The sequence below is a fragment of the Lathyrus oleraceus genome, chromosome 3 (assembly GCF_024323335.1).
Source record: "Lathyrus oleraceus cultivar Zhongwan6 chromosome 3, CAAS_Psat_ZW6_1.0, whole genome shotgun sequence".
NCBI lineage: Eukaryota > Viridiplantae > Streptophyta > Magnoliopsida > Fabales > Fabaceae > Lathyrus > Lathyrus oleraceus.
In genome coordinates, this window is record NC_066581.1 from 331,621,045 (window position 1) to 331,645,481 (window position 24,437).

The 24,437-nt window shown below is 33.3% G+C and overlaps 2 protein-coding genes across 4 annotated transcripts; both read left to right on the forward strand.

Annotated features, from left to right (window-relative positions):
* Positions 1 to 1,439: 1,439 nt before the first annotated feature.
* On the forward strand, positions 1,440 to 6,422 carry LOC127127485 (pentatricopeptide repeat-containing protein At4g28010). Of its 3 annotated transcripts, none has more exons than XM_051056677.1 (5): positions 1,440 to 3,765; positions 3,866 to 4,126; positions 4,233 to 4,565; positions 5,179 to 5,671; positions 6,168 to 6,422. In XM_051056677.1, the coding sequence occupies exon 1, from the start codon at positions 1,557 to 1,559 to the stop codon at positions 3,723 to 3,725; it is 2,169 nt and encodes a 722-aa protein (XP_050912634.1). In that variant the 5' UTR covers positions 1,440 to 1,556; the 3' UTR covers positions 3,726 to 3,765; positions 3,866 to 4,126; positions 4,233 to 4,565; positions 5,179 to 5,671; positions 6,168 to 6,422. The 3 variants fall into 3 exon arrangements, with proteins under 3 accessions (XP_050912634.1, XP_050912635.1, XP_050912636.1); XM_051056678.1 differs by having other exon boundaries at positions 3,964 to 4,126; XM_051056679.1 differs by lacking the exon at positions 3,866 to 4,126 and having other exon boundaries at positions 4,494 to 4,565.
* An 8,072-nt stretch (positions 6,423 to 14,494) lies between these two features.
* On the forward strand, positions 14,495 to 20,465 carry LOC127127486 (T-complex protein 1 subunit beta). The gene is made up of 11 exons (XM_051056680.1): positions 14,495 to 14,722; positions 14,812 to 14,868; positions 14,961 to 15,026; positions 15,115 to 15,226; positions 15,421 to 15,549; positions 16,122 to 16,193; positions 16,364 to 16,479; positions 17,117 to 17,193; positions 17,626 to 18,111; positions 18,632 to 18,947; positions 19,967 to 20,465. Exons 1-11 carry the CDS (start codon positions 14,717 to 14,719, stop codon positions 20,111 to 20,113), a joined length of 1,584 nt encoding a protein of 527 aa, XP_050912637.1. The 5' UTR covers positions 14,495 to 14,716; the 3' UTR covers positions 20,114 to 20,465.
* Positions 20,466 to 24,437: the final 3,972 nt, after the last annotated feature.

Genomic DNA, 24,437 nt, shown 5'->3' on the forward strand with positions numbered 1-24,437 from the left:
GAACACAATCACAACATAAGAACATAAGGTGGAAACTCCAAAACCGGAGAAAAAATCACGGCCGTTATCAACAGACAACCAGAGAATAACACTAGGTGAAAATTGTTACAACATATAATATACCCTTAACTAACTCAGACCTTCAGTACACTCACACCCTCCAAAGTCAAATACAAGTTTAAAGTACTTTTGACTGGTGCATCATGGAATGAAGAACTTGAATCTTATATATAGCCTTAGACCCCCTCTCTCTTCATAAAACTAAGTGATGTAGGACTTCAAAGAACTTGTATCATATATATAGCCTTGGACTCTCTCTTAATTCACAAAACTAAACGATGTGGGACTTCTTCAACATGTATAGTTTCAACCAACCCCGATAATCTCCACCTTGATTGAAAATAATACATTAATTTTCATTGTCTTTATCGACAATCATATTCCACCATAAAGAGTATCAACATGTATATTTTCAACAAATCTCAACAATCTCCACCTTGATTGAAAATAATACATCAACTTTCATTGTCTTCACCGACAATCGTACTCCACCATAAAAATATATAGTCACTTGAAGCTACACCACTTCAAAAAAATTCACATTATCATCACGGACAATCATAATTTTAAAAACTATTATACTCTCTCATGAATAATATATTTCACTTCAAGAATTTCACATTGTCATCACTGACAATCATATACTTTGTCGTGAATAATAAATTTTACTTGAAGTTACACCACTCCAAGATTTTCATATGTCAAAAAGTAAGTTGAAAATTTATGGTGAAACTACCTTGTTGGCAGGAAGCTCTTCAACCATCGACATAATTTTAAACTTTGTGTAATCTTGATTGTATCAACACATCTTTGACTTGAACTTTCCGCAAGTCAAAAAAATTCTTCCATCAACTTTCGCTAGCCCAAATTTCACAAAGGAATTTGTGAATACGGCTTTCTTTAACAATGCTACCCTTCTTTTGTGATGTGGAAGATCAAACAAAACTTCAACCACAGAGCATACTAAGAACAATTATCATTGGATCGAACTAGACTCTGATATCAATTGTTGGAAAAAAATAAAGCAAATGATAGAGAGAAAAGAGAAACACAATCACAACACAAGAACTTAACGTGTAAACTCCAAAACCGGAGAAAAAATCATGATCATTTGTCAATAGACAACCCGAGAATAACATTATGAAAATTAGGGTCTTGCTAACTTGTGCCCCAAGGGCACAAGTTAAGGTTACTATTATTAAAAAGTTTGTGTGGAATAAAACAAAATTTTAAATTTCAAGAAATCAAATGAACACGCTCCAATAGAATATTTCTATAAATGCATCATTAACTTGTGCCCTTGGGGCACATGTTAGCATTAGCCTGAAAATTATTACCACACATAATATACTATCAACTAACTCATGCCCTCATTGCCCTATGAAAATTCTTCTTTCTTCTTTTTACATTTTTTTAATATCCACAATTTTTCTTTTTCCAACATCTCCGCCGTGTGAACCACTCCGCAGACAAAACCTCACCGCCTACCAACAACTATGATATCAAAGCGCCTCCTTCACCCTTCTCAATCCTCCTTCTCTATTCCCACCACTCTTCCACCCTTTCACTTTTCTTCATCATCTTCTTCTTCAACCCCCCAACCTAACAACCCCATTCCTCCTTATTCCCTTTCACAATCCCTTTCTCACTTCCACCGCACTCTCCAACAATATCCCAATTCACCACCCTCTTATTCATCCTGCAACACTCTCATACACAACCTTCGTAAAACAAAACAATACCACCTTGTAATCTCTGTTCATTCAAAAATGGTCAGTGTTTCTGTTTTCCCATGTTTTACTTCTTTATCTGCTTTGATTGAAAGTTTTGTCAATACCCAGAAACCAGGTTTTGCTCTTGGGGTCTTGGGCTTGATCATGAAGCGTGGCTTTCATGTTAATGTGTATAATATGAACCTTTTGTTGAAGGGCTTTTGTCAAACAGGTGGTGGTGATTGTGATAAGGCTCTGGATTTGTTTTGTATGATGAAAAGGAATTGTGTTCTGCCTGATAGTGTTAGTTATAATACTGTTATTAATGGACTTTGTAAAGATAATAGATTTGTTGAAGCTAGGGGTTTGTTTGAGGAGATGAAGGTTGGGGATTGTCAACCGAATTTGGTTACGTTTAGTGCTTTGATTCATGGCTTTTGTAAGAATGGGGATGTTGAAGAGAGTTTTGGTTTGTTGGAGGAAATGGAGAAGATGGGTTTGGTGGCGGATGTTTTTGTGTATAGTGATTTGATTAGTGGGTTTTGTAACAGAGGTGATGTTGAGAGGGGAAAGGAACTTTTTAATGAGATGCTGAAGAGGAATGTTAGTCCTAATGTTGTTACTTATAATTGTTTGATGCATGCTCTTTGTAAGAAAAAGAGGTGGCAAGAAGCCTCGAAAATGTTGGATGATATGACGGCTTGTAAAGTTCGTCCTGATGTTGTTGCGTATACGGTTTTAGCTGATGGGCTTTGCAAAAACGGGAGGGCATCAGATGCGATTAAAGTGTTGGATTTGATGGTTCAAAAGGGGGAAGAGCCGAATAATGTGACGTATAATGCTATCATAAATGGACTTTGTAAGGAAGGCCGGGTTGATGATGCACTTGACATTCTAGAAACTATGGCGAAGAAGGGGAAGAAACCTGATGTGGTTACCTACAACACGTTATTGAAAGGACTGTGTGGTGTTGGAAAAATTGATGAGGCAATGGACCTTTTGAACCTATTATTAAGCAAGGAGTTTCATATAAAGCCTGATATCTTCGCGTTTAATTTTGTAATTCAAGGACTTTGCAAAGAACAACGTCTTCATGATGCCAAAAGGGTTTATTCTACAATGGTTGAAAGAGGGTTCCAAGGTAACATAGTTACTTATAACAGTTTGATTGACGGTTATCTTAGTGCTGGAAAGCTTACCAAGGCATTAGAATTATGGAAATATGCAGTAGACTTGGGGTTTTCCCCCAACTCAATGACCTATACTATCTTGATTAACGGTCTTTGCAAAATGCAAATGCTAAGCATTGCAAAAGGACTTTTCAATAAAAAAAGAGCTTCTGGAACTAAACCGACAGTAAGTGAATACAATACACTAATGGCATCTTTATGCAAAGAAAGTAGTTTGGAGCAGGCTAGGATTTTATTTCAAGAAATGAGAAATGTGAATCACGATCTTGATGTTGTCTCGTTTAATATAATAATTGATGGAACCCTTAAAGCGGGAGATATTAAATCTGCCAAGGAATTGCTATTAGAGATGCTTAACATGGATTTGGTCCCAGACTATATTACATTTTCTACGTTAATAAACAGGTTCTTAAAACTTGGGAAGTTGGAGGAAGCCACATCGCTTTACGACAGAATGGTTTCCTGTGGTCATGTACCAGATGCTGTGCTATTTGATTCTTTGCTAAAGGGCTATAGTATAAAGGGAAAGACGGAAAAGGTTATTTCCACGCTTCAACAAATGGCAGATAAAGATGTTGTTCTGGACTCGAAATTAACTTCTACCATCCTAGCTTGCCTTTGTAACATCCCAAAAGATATTGATATAAAGAAGATACTTCCGAAATTTTCACAACATTCATCCTTAGGAGCTAGCGTTAAATGTAATGAACTTCTGATGAAACTGAATAAGGTTCATCCAGAGCTTCAATTATTTCTTGTGTGATGATTTTTGCGTACAGTGAACGTGCTACCATGGTGCTCTTGTAAGTTGTGTTTTGGCTTTCATTAAATTAGTCATGATGGTTTAGTTTTAATTCAGATTATATATTTCTGCTGATCACGGGGTGATTTTATTGTTAACAGTATACATATACAAATATACTATTAAAAAGTATGTTTTGGAGAATTTTTTTGTCTTAGTTGCATGGATATGTGAATGTGTATTAGTGTATATAATATAGTGAGAATAGAAACTGTCAGCTTACACAAGCATCTTGTATGTGGCATCGAAAACCCACAACCATCTTCTGGACTCGAGCGAGCGGTCATCAAAAACCTGCAACCATCTTCTGGATTTGGGCAATCATCGAAACCCAGAAGCTTTTTTTTCCCAATTTTGTTCAGGTTGTTGTCACCAACCAACCATATTTTTCCCCCTTTTCTTTTGATGTGTATTCTATCTTTTGCACCTCTTTTATTAATTATTGCTTTGCATGCATGTAAATGTTAGGTACTCTATTCTATTATGCTTTGTTGTCAGTGGACTCTTAATCCTTCCAGAAAGTTTAGTAGAAAGGAAAAATCACGGCAAGTATCATAAACATATGCACACAAGTTTGATAATAGTGCTTTAAAGGCCATTTATGATTTTGATAGATTTTGCATGATTGTTGCTCTCTCCATAGGGAAGTTCTCTGTATTGATTGGTTTCAAATGACGCCTTGATGTGATTAGCATCATTGTATTTGACATTATTGGTTATGATTTTTAGGTTTCCGAATGGCGGCTGAATGTGCTTGTGATAGATTGGTTGAGAAGGTTGTGGACAATAAAGGAGATGCTGGTATTTATTTTCCTTTCTTGATGTTTCTTTTGGGGGTTAGGTTTTACCATTGGTTCTGTAACCTTTGAATGCTTCTTTATCATTAGAATTGGTATTATTATTTATTTTCCCTTTTTTCCAACGGTTTAAAATACAGAATGTTCCCAGTTTACATTTTATAGTGATTCAGTTTTTTGTACTTTTGTGTTAGCCATGTATGTAGGTTTTTTCTTTCTTTCATATCGGTCTCTATGGTTATAAAATTAATTATATGCCTTTTCACATTTCCATTTCCATTTCCATTTCCGTTTTAAAATGGCAAGGAAGCAAAAATTTAGAATCTATCCAAATTTTAAAGAATCCTGGAGGATCTCTGATAGACTCATTTTTAGATGAAGGGAAATATTTCTGAAAATTAGAATATTTACTATGAGTATCATATGCTTCTATTCTATCCTTTTTTGAATCCAGGTTTTCTCTATTGTATTGAGTTGCATAGGTAGTCTTCAAGTTATTAGGATAAACTCAAATTATTGTCAGCAACACCAATATCCTGTAAAATGAACTATTTGCATTAGTCTCAGGGTAATCAATAATCTTTATGTTTCTGAGTTGGATTATATTTTTCGTTTAGATTTATTCTTGACAAGAAAATTCGTATTGGACAACCCAAACGCATAGACAATGCCAAGATACTAGTTGCAAATACTGCAATGGACACAGACAAGGTGAAGATTTACGGGGAGCCTGTGTCCGTGTTGACTCTATTGCTAAAGTTGCTGAGATTGAAGGAGCTGAGAAAGAGGAGATGAAAGAAAAGATGAACAAGATGATAGGTCATGGCATCAAGTGTTTTGTTAACAGACAGTTGATATACAATTTTCCAGAGGAGCTCTTTGCTGATGCTGGAATATTGGCTATTGAGCATGCAGATTTTGATGGAATTCAATTGAGTGTCTGGCTCTGGTAATTGGTGGTGACATTGCTTCAACCTTTGACAACCCTGAGTCTGTTAAGCTTGGGCATTGTGACCTTATTGAAGAGATTATGATTGGTGAGGATAAATTGATTTAGTTTTCTGGTGTGGCATTGGGGCAGGCATGCACAATAATTTTGAGAGATGCCAGGTACTTTTTCTTCTTTTGTCATTGTAAATTCCTGTCCAATGTTCTTTTACATATTCAGGGACTCTAACTTTGATAACAGATCACTTCAGGTCATCATGTTTGTATTAAAGTATCATTTGTATTACAAACAAAAATTCGTCGTCACAAATGACCATTGTATTCAGTTTACTAAAGGATTTTAACTACTTTAATTTTGTTTGATTAAATATTTTATAATTTTCATCTTATAATTATTGAGTCCAATGGCTTAACTAGACTGATGAAGTATCAAATATTTACTGCTTTTATGCACACATGTTCTTGTATTATCACGCAAAGTTAGTTTTTGTCCTTAAATTGTCCGGCACTTATCGAATTTTTTTCAGCCAGTGCATTTGAGCTGGACATGTATAGGTGTAGGACTTATTTGCATGCATGATAGAGAGCTATTTTAACAAATTTGATTGAAAAAATTATTTTTAGTAGCACTTTCAGTCTGACACCTGTTTTTGTGCAGCCACCATGTTCTTGGTGAAGCTGAGAGGTCATTGCATGGAGGGGTGTAATCGGTTCGGTCTGGACCGGTTTTTGGTCAATAAAAGGTCCGAACCGATGATATCTTCATTGGTTTGATTTGGTTTTTAATATTTTTCAAAAATGGAACCGAACTAAATGGTTTGGTTCGGTTTGATTTGGTTTGGTTGATCGGTTTATAGTATTTAAAAAAAATAATTATATTCATAGTATATTCTCCACTATTGTATTTTTTTATCTATTTTATGCTATTGTTTTTAAAATAATACATTTCATGAAATTTGTTTCATAATCTATTGTTTCAAACAAATTACAAGTCCATCTTAATCAATATGAAACAGGGACATGATTTTCCTTGCATCATGAAATAAGCTCATTATCAAATATAAGTTGACACTTGGTATCAAAGTCAAATATACAAGTTGACATTTACTATCAAAATCAAATATAAAAGTTGACACTTGACAACAAAAGGTAGGTTGGGAAGAGATTTGAAATCTTAACAAATAGAAGGAAGTGTAAATAAAATGGAAAATGGTTGGACCGATAAATATTTTGGGTTTAATGATAAGTGGAACAAGAGATTTAGAGCTTTATGATATATATTGGTTCGGTTTTGCGATTTTGCGGTTCTTAAAAATTAAAATCGAGAACCAAACCAAACCACATCGATTTTTATTGATTTGGTTTAGTTTTAAAATTGAACCGGAAACAATCAGTTTTATTTTTGTTAGGTTTAGTTTGGATTCGGTTTAATTAATTTTTTCTTATCTGCTTACACCCCTAATTTTATGATAGCGCACTCTTCTTGATCATTGTCACTAGAGATCCACCCCTAATTGTATGATAGCACACTCTTCTTGATCATTGTCACTTAGAGATCCACCTTTCTCCATTATAAAACTCCAATAAAGAAAAGACGAGTTTTGTTGAATTTTTGGATGTGATTCGGATCCATGATTGTTTTGGTGGTGGTGTTGCTTGAGCTCACTGACGTTGTTTGGTGAATGTCAGTGACGGTGGTGATTTCTTTGGTTGAGGTCAGTTATTGGAAATGGAATGTAACCAGAAAATAGTGGATTGGACACTTATTGTTTTTTAGCACCTGCCAAAAAGAGGAGTAAAGAATAAAATAGTGAAGTTGGCTATAACATATAGAACAATAAATCGAATTTGAATCAGTTTTATACTATTTTACTAAAATAAACATGTTTAACTTGGATGGCGGTCTTAAAAGTCAAGCTTTGTTTTTGGTTTATTCATTTAGGTTTTGGTTAACCACCCCATCAACCTTGTCATCTAGATTTTAAGGAGTGTTTTTGGGGCTTAATTGTGTAATATTATCTAGAGATGAAGAGCAGTGAGTTACCGATGTTAATTTGTGTGTTTTAGAAAGGTATTTTCTAGACTGCTATTTTATCATGCTTCAGTTCTCTCTTTTTTTGCTAATAGAGTTTGACCTATGTATTTTTGGTAGGTTGGAGAGACGAAAGGGGGATTTGTGAAGCATTCAAAGTCAAGCAAGTTGTATTGCTATCTGCAACAAAGGCAATTGAGATGATCCTTAGAGTTGATGAAATCATAACTTGCGCTTCAAGGAAGAGAGAAGACAGAATGTAGTGTCTGTTGTTTTGGTAGGTTGGAGAGACGAAAGGGGGATTTGTGAAGCATTCAAAGTCAAGCAAGTTGTATTGCTATCTGCAACAAAGGCAGTTGAGATGATCCTTAGAGTTGATGAAATCATAACTTGCGCTTCAAGGAGGAGAGAAGACAGAATGTAGTGTCTGTTGTTTTGGTAGGTTGGAGAGACGAAAGGGGGATTTGTGAAGCATTCAAAGTCAAGCAAGTTGTATTGCTATCTGCAACAAAGGCAGTTGAGATGATCCTTAGAGTTGATGAAATCATAACTTGCGCTTCAAGGAGGAGAGAAGACAGAATGTAGTGTCTGTTGTTTGTTTGTTTTTTTAAATGATTTTTATAGTGTTTCATAATTTTGTATAAAAAAAATATAGTGTTACATAAAAGTTTCAAATAAAAAGTTGGTTTGAATAGTTATTCTTAAAATGTTATTTTATATATTTTATTATTTTATTGAATTTTTTTAATATTAAAATTTTAAAAAAATTACTTAATTTTGAAGTTATTTCAAATAGTTTTTCATAAAAATCATTTTTGAAATATAACTTTTTAAAAAATTGTGATTTCGACTATATTTTGATTTTCAATCATGTATGTTTATGTTATATAATATCAAAATTAGTCTTTCAATTCTAAAAAAAAATATATAAAAATTTGTAATATTTTACAAAATGATTTATAAAATCTAATTTTTGAAAATACAAAAAAAAAATATTTTTTTAAAGTTAAAAAAAAGGTCCGTAATTTAGTGATCATTAAACTTATAAGTTTGCCCAACCTTGGCAAATTCTGACAGCAACCAAAGACAAATCACTAAAGAATTGGTGCTCATACGGTTCATGATTTGTTTGTTTTTGTTTTTTTATAAATAATTTTTATAGTGTAACATAATTTTAAATAAATAAACTTATAAATAAATTTTTCATAAAAATTTCAGATACAAATTTGGTTTGAAAAATTATTTTAAAAATGTTATTTTAACTATTTTATTAAATTTTTTTTAGATATTGATTTCAAAAAATTATTTAATTTTGAATTTACTTCAAATAATTTTTTATAATAATTTTTGAAAATTAGACTCGATAATGCCGATGAATGTATATTTGAATTGTTTAATAATTATTGCATGTCAATTGGAATTATTGTTGGACATTTTGTTCCTCATGTGCATACACAAAATGGTTTAGCTGAGTCATTAATCAAACATCTTTAATATATTGTTAGACCATTAATAATGATAACCAAACTACCTGTTACTATTTGGGGTCATACAATGTTATATGCTACAACAATCATGAGTCTAATGCCAAGTGTTGATCATAACATACTCATTATCAAATTGGAATTGGTAAGGAACCAAATATTTCCTATTTAAAGATTCTTGGTTGTGCATTATATTTTCCAATAGCTCCACCACAAAGAACGAAGATGAGACCTCAAAGGAGGTTGTGAATATACGTGGGTATGAATCACCATATATTATTATATATCTTGAACCTTTAATAGATGATGTTTTTCAGACAAGATTTGATGATTATCATTTTGACAAAATAAAATTTTAAACACTAGGGAAAAAAATAAAGAATTAGAAAATGAAATAACATGGCATGTACCACATTTATTATATTTTGACCCATATAATAAATCATGGGAAGAAAATGTAAAGATAATAGCGCACTTACAAAATTTAACAAATCAACTCCCATATTCATTTACTGATTTGAAAAGAGTGATAAAATCACATGTACCAGCCGTAAATGTCTCAGCTCGAATTGAGATTTCGAAACTAAATGATATAGCAAGTACTTCTAAGACACACTTGAAACGTGGTCGACCTGTGAGATCAAGAGACAAAAATCCACGAAAAAAGAAAACGAACAAAAAAGGTAAATATGATTGAAAGTGATATTGAAAAGACACTAGATAATAATAAATCTGGAATTAAAAAATATGCTCTCAAAGAAGCACAAGACGATGATAATGAGATCATTGATAATGAAACTAAAAACAAGAATGATCTCAAGATTTCAATTAATTATGTTAATACGGAAAATTTGTTGAACTGAAAAAGGTATGAAAATTTGCTTAAAGAAGTCTATGAGAATAATCCTATCTGCCCTTGTGATTTTATAAGAAAAACAATAATCGGTTTTGTAATAGTTGATGTCTATTTTTATGATTTAAATATCATTGGAACAAATAAATAAATTAGTGAAGCAAGAAATTGCTTAAAGAAAGAATTTGAATGAAAGATACGGGGAAAACCAAATTCTGTTTTGGTTTACAAATTGAGTATACTAAAAATGGTATATTGGTGCATCAATAAAATTATACATAAAAGGTATTAAAAATGTTTAACATGGATAAGACAAGCCCTTTGAGTACTCCAACGATGAGTATAACACTTAATGTTGAAAGAGATCCGTTTAGACATATGGAAGATAATAAAGAAGATCTTTGGCTATGAAGTTTCATATCTCAGTATCATTGGGGCACTAATGTACATTGCTAACTATACAATACCTGATACAACTTTTGCAATGAATTTACTAGCAAGGTTCAGTTAATGTCCTACAAAGAGATATTGGAAATGAATAAAACATATATTTCGATATCTCTGAGGTACATCTGATATTGGTTTGTTTTATTCAAACAATACAAAAATAATTTTGCTTAGTTATATAGATGCAAGATATTTTTCAGATCCATATAATGTCAACTCATATAACATATATGTATTTACATATGGTGACACTGCAATATCATGGAGATCTCAATAGTAAACACTTATAGCAACTTCTTCAAATTATGCTGAAGTAATTGCTCTTCGTGATGCAACTTGTAACACCTCAGTTTTAGTAAATTATTTTATTTTAATTTAATTATACTTTTTGTGTATTCATTTGATTATTGTGTGTGTGTGAATAAATAAATGTAGATGAGAGATAGAGTGAATGATCTTGCAGTATAGTGTGGATAGTAATTAGAGAAAGATAAAATAACTTATAATTATTTTATTAATTAAAATAATATTTTGATTTTATTATTTAAATAAAATAAATAAATAAATAGAAGTTGCAAAGATATTGAGGGCATGACAGGGATTAGAGAGAAAAGTAAGGGTAAAGTAGGAATAGTCGAATGAGGAAACTAAGTTTTTAATGTAAAAAGAGAAATAAAATAAGAGACTTGAGGAGTACTTGTAATTTTTGGGAGAAAAGAGGAAAAGAAGGTTAGGGTAAGAGAAAGAGTAAGAGAAGGCATAAGGAGAGCATCCATTGATAGAGCTTGGAAGAATTTTGTTGAAAAATTCTAAGGTAAGGGTGGAGAATAGCTTTCAATAGGGCTTATGCATGAGGGGGTAGGGTAGAAAAGTCCTTAACCTCCAATAGGGCATTGAGTTTTGATTTATTTATGTAGATTGATATTGATTTGATGATATGTGTTATGATTGTTTGGGAAATTCGTGTACTTTAATTAATGATAATTTCTGTTTTAATGTGTTAATATGTTTTCACCATTGTTAGGCTTTTGGAGCTTTGTAGGTAAATATGAAAGTATGAAAATACATGATTTTTTTAATGTCAATATATGATCAATTGCGAATATGTAGTTTTAATAATAGGATAATTGTTGTATGCCAAATTCTGAGATCATGACTTTTTACAGAATCAAAATCTGAGGTCTGGAAGGGCTTCTATGGTGGAAAACGCAGAAAAATAAATTCTGGATATTTACCAGCGGATTTTGTGACTTAGCAACAAACTGGTTGTGGGAAAAAACCCAGTTCTGAGCGACGTTCGTCAACCCTCACGACTTCCATTATGCCTAACGAAAAATCTTATAACTTGAGTTCCGTAACTCAGAACGAGACGCGGTTCAAAGCATTGGAAAACTAATGCGAATGATTATCAATTGGTAATAATTTCAGAGATTGATTCTAATAAATGTTTGATGTTATGACTATTTGGAAGAAATGTTAAACTTGAAACTTGATTTATCTCCCAATGATTTTTGCCGTAACTTTTGATTCGTAAGTCCAAATGACAAGTCATTTAAAGCGTTAGAAAGCTAACGATCATAGATAAATCATAGTAGTGTTTGATAAAATACTTTAATAATAATCATGTGCCTATTATAGTGACATTATATTGGTTTGTATGATCGATTAATGAATCATTGTGTTAATTTGATGATGTGTTGATGTTATAACGAATTAATGTGATTGAATGATTGTGAATATGCATTTGTTGGGTTGCTGATATTGATGAAGTTGCTATGATGTTGATATTTAATGATGTTGTTATGAGGTTGCATGTTCAAATATATGCATGTCATCTTGATGATGGTTTTATAATGATGTTGTCGTGTGAATTGAGAGTGTGACAATGTCAATATGTTTGAGATGATATTTATGACTATTATATTGTTGCATGTATGAAAAATAATAATCTAATTAGGGAGATTGATTGAATACTTGAGTTGCACTGAATTACATGATGTTGTGCATTTTGTGATTGTGATTGAGACGTAATCCAGAAAGGGGATTACTTAAGTCGTCATTTTCGTTTTTGTTAGGATCAGATAGGGGTCTTAACACATTGATTTGATGATATGATCATGTATCATAAGAGTAATGTCAAGTGACATGTCTGCTAGTTCAAAGTGAAGACTAGTGACTTGTCTCAAGCTCATAAAGGGGGGTTGAAGCTCATCTAAGGGGTTCATGGGTTCGCAGAGATTGAAACCTGGTTTCTAGAGATAACCGAATATTGAGTTGGTACCACAACATATGAATATAGTTGCATAGTCGAGTTGCATTGCATAATGAGTTATATGCATAATTGTTGAGTTGTGATTGATTGATGAGTTTGGGTTTGAGGTTGTGATGGGATATACTATGAATGAAATTTGCGTAAAATATGTTGTGTCATTATCCTACCTGGCATATGCCTATTATTATTGAATGTGATTTCTCACCCCTTCCGTTTGAATGTTGCCTTTACATGGGCATCGTACATATACTCAAGAGTAGAGTCACTAATGTGAGTGAAAGCTTGTTCATAGAGCTATTTCTTTTAATTTCTTTGTTTTAGCTTTGATTATGCTCTGATATGTAGCACCGAGGAGCTATTTCTTTATTTTTATGTTGAGTTTTTTAATAGATAATATATGCAATCATAATTTATGTTTTTGTGTGATAAGCATTTGGAGATGTCTTACGAGTCGATACGTTTTAATTATGATATGAGATTTATTATGAGATTTAAATTTGTGTGTATTAATTGAGTATTTCTGTTACGATGATATCCTAAGTGAAGGTGAACATGCGATGACAGGTGTTGCATATTTATTTAAATTAAGTGTTACAAGATCAATATGTGTGTGTTTCGAGATGTGTAATATTCTATGCATGATTGTTGTGAAAAATCTATGATTTAATTATATTCATGCGTTGGGAAAATAAGGTATTACACAAGCAAACAATGTAGATGGTTACAATCAGTAACTCGACATATCCAAGGAGTGTATGGGTTACAAACTGATAATGATCCAACAATTTTGTATGAAGACAATGTTGCATGTGTTACCTAGATGAAAGAAGGTCGCATCAAAAGTGACAAAACCAACCACATCCCTCAAAAGTTCTTCGCATTCACACAAAAATTCGAAAGAAACAAATAGGTTAATATTCAATATATTCGTTTGTGTGATAATGTGGCAGATCTTTTCACAAAGGCATTCTCTACATCAGTTTTTAAGAAGCACATATAAAGTATTGAAATACGTCACCTTTGAGATCTTTAAAGAATTACTAAATATGTTCAATTGAGAGATCATAATATTGTACTTTTTTTTCCTTATTAAGGTTTTAATCCCAATGTATTTTTACTAATAAGGTTTCTAATGAGGCAACATATATTTTCTCATAATCTCCCCGTCAAGACTTAAATGGAGCACCGTGATAGATATTTTAAACGGGGAATGTTATAATAAATAACAAAATTATTTATAATTATTTAGAAATATTTATATAAAATATCGACTTAAAATAATAATGTGAATTATCTATTAAAATTTCAACTTAGATAATAATTTTCTATTTACAATGTAAACTTAGAATTGTAGTGTAAATTATTACATTCATTTAACACTTGTAATTCTAGTAGGATAAATATCTCATTGGTTCATGTAAAGATACACTAATTCACTTTGAGAAATATAAGATATCATCCTATTTTTTCTCTCCTTATTCTCTTAGGGTTCGGTTTGTTTTGGTTATTTTTAAAATAATTTTTATAGTATTATGTATTTTTGTTAAAAAAATTTACAATTTTTTTTATAAAAATTTAAAATGAAAATTTTGTTTAAATAATAATTATTAAAATATTATTTTAGTTATTTTATTATTTTATTGAATTTATGTTGGATATCAAAATTTCAAAAAATCATTTAACTTTGAAGTTATTTCAAATAAGTTTTCATAAAAATCATTTTTGAAATACATTTTTGAATAATATATGTTTATGTTATAAGATGTCAAAATTAGTTTTTTTAATTTAAATAATAAATAAAAAAACTTTCAATATTTTAAAAAATATTCATAAAAGTTATTTTAAAAAAATTAGGTTATAGTATGATTTAAATACTTGGTTTTTCTCACCACACTCCTTATTTTATTAAATTGCGTATTTTAGCGAGGGGGTGTTGAAAGTTCAAGGTGGGGGTTATTTGTTTATTTTCACATATTGGGTTTTAGGGCTTCCATTTCCAATAACCTAGCAAATGCAGCCGCCATTGTAATTCAAGCACGACGCTGCTTCACTCTCGTTCCTATTCCGATCTTTCATTTCTTCTTCACCATCTCTCTCCCTTCTATTTCGAGTTTCAACAATGGCGGTAAGTTACTTCCCACCGATCTTCTTATTCCGTTTCCTTTCCGACTTTATTCTCCATTTTCAAACTTTCTCGTATGGTGAATGCTACAGATTGATAGAATTTTCAAAGATGAAGCAAGTGAAGAGAAAGGAGAACGCGCAAGAATGGTGAGTGATCCCTTTCTGATTTCGTGTGCGTGTTTGCAATGCGTTATTCTCTTTGTGGTGTTAACCCTAACTGAATGTGTTTTGTGATTTAGTCCTCTTTTGTTGGTGCTATGGCTATTGCTGACTTGGTTAAGACTACGTTAGGGCCAAAGGGAATGGTAAAATCTCTTTTTCACTAGTTCAATATGTTGGTTAAGATTTTTATTGATTTCTAACTAGTTCACATATCTGGGATCATGGTTGCAGGATAAAATTTTGCAGTCAACTGGTAGAGGCCGTGAAGTAACTGTTACTAACGACGGTGCTACAATTTTGAAGTCACTTCACATTGATAACCCAGCTGCTAAAGTTCTTGTTGGTATCCTTGTCATTTGTTTTTATTGTAGCAGTGATAGCACAGCACTTAGATGTTATTGGACGCGTAGTTCATGATTTCGATTAGCATTGAAAGCAGCAAGAATATCGTACTGATAAACCATTGTTGTGGTATTGTTTTTTTAATGTCAATATATCTAAGTTTATATTAGATGATCATCCTTAATATAAGTTAAGACATTTCAAAAGTTCAAGATGATGAAGTTGGCGATGGAACAACCTCTGTTGTTGTTTTGGCTGGGGAGCTTTTAAGGGAGGCAGAAAAGCTGGTTGCAGCTAAAATTCATCCCATGACTATAATAGCAGGTTTGTTTCTTTTCTTTGCTTTTCAACTATAGTTCAGATGCCCTTGTTATAGGAAGTCTGTTATGAAGTTAATGCCAATAAGTTAGTTGAGTTGTTGATGAAAGCTAGATTTTCCTTGTTGTCCACCCTATTGCTTTTCTGTATGTTGTACAGCAGTTGAGTGCTACTTTGAAGGTTGATGCTGAGCAAATAAATGTAGAAAGTTTTAAGTTTCAATAATTTAGTTTTTTCATCTTCGTAATTACATTTGGAACCAATTTATCAATACATGTTATCTAATGGTAACAGAAGCAGTCACTGAAATTTTTCATTTTCATTTTATTCTTTCCAAGGCTACCACAACTATTCTTCCTTTAGTTTGGTTTTGTTGTCGGTGAACTTTTCATCTATTGAGAAAGATGACTAAAAAGGAATAATTGTGGGAAGCATCAGAAACATAAACACTCAAGTTTGATAGGTTTTGCATGATTGTTGCTCCTCTTCATAGGGTAGTTCTCTGTATTGATTGGTTTCAAATGATGCCTTAATGTGATTAACATCATAGTATTCGACATTGCTGGTTATGATTTCAGGTTTCCGAATGGCGGCTGAGTGTGCTCGTGATACATTGGTTGCGAAGGTCGTGGACAACAAAGGAGATGCTGGTATTTATTTTCCCTTTTTGATGTTTCTTTTGGGGGATAGGTTTTACCATTGGTTCTGTAGCTTTTGAATACTTTATTATTAGAATTGGTTTTATTATTTTGTTTACATCAGGGTCTGATATGCATTCTTTTGTCTAATATCTTACACGTGATTGTCCTGGATTGTGAAGAGAAATTCAGGTCAGACTTGATGAACATTGCAAGGACTACTTTGAGCTCCAAAATTCTCTCACAAGACAAGGAGCATTTTGCAAAGTTAGCTGTAGATGCTGTAATGAGATTAAAGGTGAACAATTAATACCTTACTAATAGAGTCCAATTTTGTCGGGTTTAGCAGAAAGTGTATGCATTTTTGCTAAGTTCTGTCTTGGACTATGTGTGGTAAAACTTCACTATAAAAAAGTATACAATTGTGATCTATACTATACTTTTTTCTGACCATAATATATATTTTGCCAAATTAGGCGTAGATGTTGTAATGAGACTAAAGGAAAACAGTGACTTCCCTAATAGAGTCCAGTTTTTGTGGATATAGCATATAGTGTATGCACTGTTGGTTTTATCCTTTGGTTCGTTTGTGGAAAAACGTCAGGCTATAAACAATAGATACAATTTTGATCTATAAACTTCTCTGCACACTTGGCTAAATACTTAGAAGTGTATTTTATTTAGAACTTTGATTACACTGCTCTTAAATTTTTGCCAGGTTATAGCATTGTTTCGTTTATAACAATGGTTTTCCTTTTTTTTCCAATGGTTTAAAATACAGAATATTCCCAATTTACATTTTATTGGGATTCCTGTTTTTTGTACTTCTGTGCTAGCCATGTATTTAGGTTTTTTCTTTCTTTCATAGCGGTCTCTATGGTTATAAAATTAATTATATGCCTTATCACATTTTCATTTCCATTTTAAAATTGCAGGGGAGCACAAATTTAGAATCTATCCAGATTATAAAGAAGCCCGGAGGATCACTGATAGACTCATTTTTAGATGAAGGGTAATATTTCTGATACTTAAAATATATTTAGTTTGAGTATCATACAAAATTTTCAAATATCCACCGTGGCTGCGCTATGGCGGAATAGACTGTGGTTTTTGGGCTCTGCGCAATAGTATATATTAGCCGATATTGTGGGTTTTTTCTCCATATTCTGCTATAACGGCGCTGCAAAGCGGCTGGTATGGCGGGATTTTGGCTCTCTGCCATTGACTGCCATCAACAACACTTGCATCATATGCTTTTATTCTATCCTTTTTGGAATCCAAGTGTTTCTCAATTGTATTGAGTTGCATAGGTAGTCTTCAAGTAGTTTGTTTAAGCTCAAGTGATTATCAGCAACACCACTATCCTGTATAATGAACTATTTGCATTAGTCTCTGGGTAATAAATAATCTTTATGTTTCTGAGTTGGATTATATTTTTGTTTAGATTTATTCTTGACAAGAAAATTGGTATTGGGCAACCCAAACGCATAGAGAATGCAAAGATATTAGTTGCAAACACTGCAATGGACACAGACAAGGTGAAGATTTACGGAGCCCGTGTTCGTGTTGACTCTATGGCTAAAGTTGCTCAGATTGAAGGAGCTGAGAAAGAGAAAATGAAAGAAAAGGTGAACAAGATAATAGCTCATGGCATCAACTGTTTTGTTAACAGACAGTTGATATACAATTTTCCAGAGGAGCTCTTTGCTGATGCTGGAATATTGGCTATTGAGCATGCTGATTTTGATGGTATTGAGCGTCTGGCTCTGGTTACCGGTGGGGATATTGCTTCAACTTTTGACAACCCTGAGTCTGTTAAGCTTGGGCATTGTGACCTCATTGAAGAGATTATGATTGGTGAGGATAAATTGATTAAGTTTTCTGGTGTTGCAATGGGGCAGGCATGCACAATAGTTCTGAGAGGTGCCAGGTACTTTTTCTTATGTCATTGTAAATTCTTTTCAAATGTTGTTCTTTTGCATATTCAGGGACTTTAATCTTGACAACATATCACTTCAGGTCATCATGTTTGTAATAAAAGAGTCATTTGTATTAGAAACAACATTACAAACAAAAGTTCACCTCACAAATGACCCTTTTGTTCAGTTTCTGTGCTGGTTTTTCAAAGGCTAAAAGGATTTTAACTATAATTTTGTTCGTTTAAACTATTTTATAATTTTCAGCTTATAGTTATTGAGTCCAATGGTTTTAACTAGACTGATGTAATGTCAAATTTTTATTGCTTTTATGTACACATGTTCTTGTGTTATCAAGCGAAGTTAGTTTATGTCCTTAAATTGTTCTGCCCCTATCAATTTTTTCAGTCAGTGCATTTGAGCAGGGCCTGTATAGGTGTAAGATTCATCCGAATAGAGAACTTTTTTCAACAAATTTGATTGGAAGTTTTTATTTTTAGTAGCACTTTTAGTCTGACATCTGATTTTGTGCAGCCACCATGTTCTTGATGAAGCTGAGAGGTCATTGCATGATGCCTTGTGTGTGCTATCTCAGACTGTCAATGATAGTAGGGTGTTGCTTGGAGGTGGGTGGCCTGAAATGGTGATGGCGAAGGAAGTGGATGCATTGGCTAGGAAAACACCGGGTAAAAAGTCTCTTGCAATGGAGGCATTCTCCCGGGCACTCTTGGCTATTCCAACAACCATTGCTGATAATGCTGGTTTGGACAGTGCTGAGTTGATTTCTCAGCTCCGTGCAGAGCACCAGAATGAGGGATGTAATTCTGGAATTGATGTCATCTCTGGTTCTGTAAGTACAATACTGAGTGTGGCTTTATTTGACTAGAAGTTAATTTGAATGGCCTGATATATCATTCTACTATGGTTTCTTTTTTCATTTGGTTGGTTGCTTCAAGATGCGCTTTAGCAGGAATGTCATAGTTTTTGTCTTGATTATAATGATCTGTTGTCTCTTTGTTGGTAGCAGATCTGTTTCTGATAATTGCATTCATTTACTCATTTCTAAATTAGATCGACTCCCTAGTAGACATTGTACATCCGAGGGGGGAAGGGTTGTGCGTAAGTGCTGGTGGAGTTAAGCGATGTATGACAGGGACTTATGGGTGCCTAAGTCCAACATTGAGTAGTATGAGATGCCTATTGGAGTACTCATATTGTTTTGTTCTTACCCCTTAACCAGGGGCGTTAAAAAATGTGGGTGCCCTTAACCGACTCATTAACTAGGCTGCTCCAATTAAAAGAACACACGACTTTTAGAAAAATCTAACCTGGGTAATCTAAGCCCAAAAGCAAAATAATCCAATGCCATTTTGAGGTTAAGGTTTGTAACCGCTTCATAGTTAATGGGATACGGTTTCACTCCTGACAACTTCTCTGCCAGCTTCTCCTTTGGTTCTTCCAGATAATATCCCTCTGCCGTCAACAACATCTAGAAAAAATATGTCCTTTTGGTTAAGGTCGGTTATTTGAAATGGAACGCAACTAGATAATGGCAGAATTGGTACTTATTGATTTTTAAACAATAAGGCGGATTCAAAATAAACTGGTTTATCTTAAATGTTTTTAAAAACCAACCTTATATTTGGTTTATTCACTTAGAATTTGGTTAACCATCCCATGAACACCCTTACCCTTGACATCAAATTTTAAGGAGTGTTTCAGGGGCTTAACTGTCTAATATTACCCAGGGATGAAGAGCAGTATGTTTATGTTGTGTATTTTAGAAAAGTATTCTCTAGACTGCTATTTAATCATGCTTCCTTTCTCTTCTTTTTGGCTAATAGAGTTTGACCTGTGTACTTTTGGTAGGTTGGAGATATGTCTGAAAGGGGGATTTGTGAAGCATTCAAAGTCAAGCAGGCTGTATTGCTATCTGCAACAGAGGCAGCTGAGATGATTCTTAGAGTTGATGAAATCATAACTTGTGCTCCAAGGAGGAGAGAAGACAGAATGTAATCTAGTGATCATCAAACTTCAGATGCTTGCCACACCTTGGCAAATTCTGACTTATTCCGGAAAATCGTTATTTATGCAACCAAAAGCGATTCTCTAAAGAGTTGGCGCCCTTACAGTTTAAATCCACTGGCCACTATTGAACTTTTTGTGTGCTTGTTTAAATTTTGATGATTATGTATATCCTCCTGTTTTGCCTTGGTGCTAGCTTTTTTGATCTTTTGAAATATTCTGTTATGTTTCATGTGTCTTTAAAGTGCATCAGTGAAGCTGCGAATTGGAATTTGACTATTTGAATCTTCGATGACTGTATTAGGTGTCTAATCTTAATATATTGTATGAACTTTGAAAGGTAGCATAGACTTCTTATAATATACAGTGTGTTGTCATAATTAAAAAAAATGAAATCTACAGTTCTTTATTTGTTAAAAAACGGTAATTTTTATAGTTCAGTCATAACTTCAGTCCTGCAATAGGTTTTTGACTTTTATTGTTAATTTACTAGAAAACAATAATTCTGTTAATCAGTATTTCAGTTCTCAAATATTCCATCCATTTCCTAAAACCAATTGGGTATTATATAGAGAATTGAATAGGGTGCATTAATTTTTTTTTAAAGGGTTTATATTTAGTTTTTTTGGCGACTTTTTTCTTACAAAAGCTGCACATAAGTTAATAATCCAATCTTAAACTAATATGACAGATGATGAGAAAAATGATATTTGTAATACAAATCCATTTTTTCAATCTGCCAATACTATTACTTCTACGTCTAAATGCGTGTTGAAGAACTAAAATAATTTCTACGTTTCTAGAGAGACACCACTACTATATTTTGAGCAGCAAAGAGCAGCAACTAGATACAAAAACTAAATCTGCTATACTAATATATTTGATCAAGATTAGTCCAAAAACACCAAAATTGTATTCCTTTCACCTCTTCTTTTCATAAGACTGGATTTCAACCACATATAGCAAAGACATATTAGAAACTTTAATAATAGAATAAGTTGCAATATACTAAGAGAAATGCTAAAATTGCACTCAAATTTAACACAACACCGTATTTGTCTACAGTTTAATTGATTTTATTTATTTATTATTATTTAGTATGCATTGGAATTTGGACCACAATGAAAATATTGTTTATGACTCCGATGTAAAATGCATAGGTATAATTTGGTGTTGCTATAGCATTTCTCATATACTAAATATCCCTCTTAATCGAGAAAATACATGTTTTGATTTTTTTATGTTGTGACTAAATTTTTATTTATGAAAGTTACTTACAAATTCAGTTAAAACAAAAAAATCGAAACACTCTGTATTTTCTCGATTAAGAGAGATATTTAGTATATCACAACTTGTTCTATTGCTAAAGTTTCTAATATGTCTTTGCTGCTGAATTTAATTAATCCTATAGTCTCTAATACCATTGGAGAATTATGTGAAGAGAGAAGGATCACACTTGCTAATTTTGAAGCTAATTTTGAAACGAAGCTTACAAAGGTAGATTGAAGCTTTCAAAATGTAACACCCCATACATGTATAAATAAAATAATACAAATGTGACATTAATTTTTGGTACTCAAAACAAAACATAACCATCTAGATGATATCATAACTCCATGTTCATACAAAAACATAAATACGAATACATGAATAATACAATTGATATCCCAAAATAAACTACATGATCCAAAAGATGAAGCGAAAATAAAATGAAACAGCTTCAATGTCTTGCTCTAGTAATCTTACTCTTGCCTTTATCTTGTCTCGAAGTACCTGAAACAACAACATGAGTGTGGTGAGATCACTAAATCTTAGTGAGCTTTAGACTAAACCATTACTTCGCTCAACTCTACAAGGTGCACTAGTTCCATTTACACAACGACCTATTCCAATTTGCATACCACATAAGCATTCAAGTAACGATTCTGGAATCTAAACGATTCATATCAAGAGTAATCGCCGTCTGTCGACTTCATACTACACTTCGGTTATCTCTAGAGTCTCATAATATATTGAATGTCTTTTCCCCAACAATAACTCCTTATTCGAGTTGGGATTCAGGTCACAAAGTATTCACGAATCGAGGCGAAATGTTTCCCCGACCAATAACTCGTCACTTGAGTTGGGATTCAGGTCACAAATTTCCCTCATGAAGTGTAAAGTCTTTCCCCATCAATAACTCGTCACTTGTGTTGGTATTCGGGTCATGAGTTCACTTCTCAAAGGGTAATGTCTTTCACTAGCCAATAACTCATCTCTCGAGTTGGGATTTGGGTCACAGACACACTTCATCACAATAGAATATCTTTTCCCGATCAATAACTCATGACTCGAGTTGGGATTCGGGTAACGGTTATTCCAATAGGCTATTTAGAACAACTTTTTCCAACCAATAACTCGTCACTTGAGTTGGGATTAGGGTCACGGAAGTACACTAGCCACTATATATCCTTCCCTGGTCATACTATCTATAGTTCAAACTCGAGTCTCAGACACTAATCGACTTCCCCGCACATGGTAACCACACATATGCATTAGTTTGAGCATCCCCCACCATTATCTTACCTAGTTTCTTCCAAAACGTAACATTTATTTTGCGTAACAACGAGGGTGTGTCATTGTGCTTGAACGTTACGACACTCGAGAACTTAGTCCATTGAAGGTTTCCTCATGATTTGATTTCATTACTCATTTAATTGAGTAGTAGAAACCTTGTTTTCATTACTTACTCATCACTTCAAAAGTAGTCACAGTGTACCTCTTTAATCGATCATTTTCGAACACATATTTTCCGCACTACACAATTATACTTGATCCCTATAAATATACTAACGGATTGGATACAAAATAAGGTGAACTACGGGTTCAGAATGACATTTGGAGGTGCAAAGTCAGTGGCATAACACGACATGGTCGTGTCAGGGGACACAACGCCTGTTGGCCATACCCCCATTTTCCTGAATTATGGGTACAACACGACCTGAGGTCAAGTAACACGACATGAGGCCAGGTTCATCCCGTCCCTTAGTACAAAAACAGAAGCTGACACGGGTGGTCTGTGTCAGGGGACATGACCCTTGTTAGGGGACATGACTTGTGTTAAGCCTAGAACTAGGGTACCCTTTTTTTACACGATTTTGGCTATTTAAACCCCAACTTTCCTGCATCAAAGCATCAAGACAACCATACCATACACAATGACTTGCAGTTCAACATACATGAGGCATCATATTTCACCAATAGTACACGATTACAATGACTAATTACCTTTTACTAGCCCTACTTCATGCACATTCTAATCATATGGTTTTTATCCTTGAGCAAAAAAATTAGTTCAACACATGCATGAATGAAATTGTAGGACAAATGTATCATACATAGAATAATGCTTCTAACATGCATCAAGGAATTCATATGACCTCATACATTCACGAACATACACATAGTCACAACCAAGAAATAAAAATCCCAATATTCATAGATTCTTCTCCTCCCATCATACAATGCCTAATTGGTACTAACCCCAATTCAAGCCTAGGGCTAGAACTCACCTGTCGTATCTTGAAAAATACGATCCTTCGCGATGGTAGCGAACAAATTATGATTCGAACAGAGTCGTCATCGAACTTTATTTACTCCAATGAAGCAAATGGAAAATATCGATAAAACCTTTAGAAGAAGAAAATGGTCATTGCAACCAAATTTAGGATTCAGGAGTCGATTACGCAAGGGGAACACCCCTCACGTCCGTTGTACTCAACGAAAACCTTTTAGTCTAATTTGCATTTTTAATGTTAACTAATGTTAATTGTTTTCTTCAAGAGATGAAAAAAGATTGAAAAGAGAAATGAAAGGAAACCTAAAAAGGGGGGAAAAGAGAGGTTTTCTATTAGTGTGCTCGGCAAGATCTCGCAATCTTGAGCTTATGTATCCTTATAATGCAATAAATAAATCAGAGCATTCGTAGTTCGGGGGGAAGGATAAAGTTTGTTTGTTGGTTTGTTTTAATGAGTAAGTACTTAGATCACATTCTAATGTCTAAACGCGGGCTTGCATGTTCGCGGTGGAGACTTAAACGCTAGTTTGTATATGCATTAGAAAAGATTAAGCATCACTCTTTTTTGAAAAGATATTTCGATCACGCGGGGGCGAGAAAATATAAGTTTGATTGGTTGAAGTTTATTTTAATGAACAAATGCTTAGATCACATTTTAATGGTTAAACATTGACTTGCATGCTAGCGGGGATATTTAAGCGCTAGTTTGCATACTCATTAGAAGGGATTAAGCAATGTTCTTGTGAGAAAAGAAGAGTT

Bases quoted from the DNA above. Each gene is read 5' to 3' on its own strand.
- LOC127127485 (XM_051056677.1), top strand. From the start codon at position 1,557: ATGATATCAAAGCGCCTCCTTCACCCTTCTCAATCCTCCTTCTCTATT.
- LOC127127486 (XM_051056680.1), top strand. The intron at 16,480-17,116 runs GTGAACAATTAA...TTAAAATTGCAG, and splicing joins ATGCTGTAATGAGATTAAAG to GGGAGCACAAATTTAGAATC. The intron at 18,948-19,966 runs GTAAGTACAATA...TACTTTTGGTAG, and splicing joins TTGATGTCATCTCTGGTTCT to GTTGGAGATATGTCTGAAAG.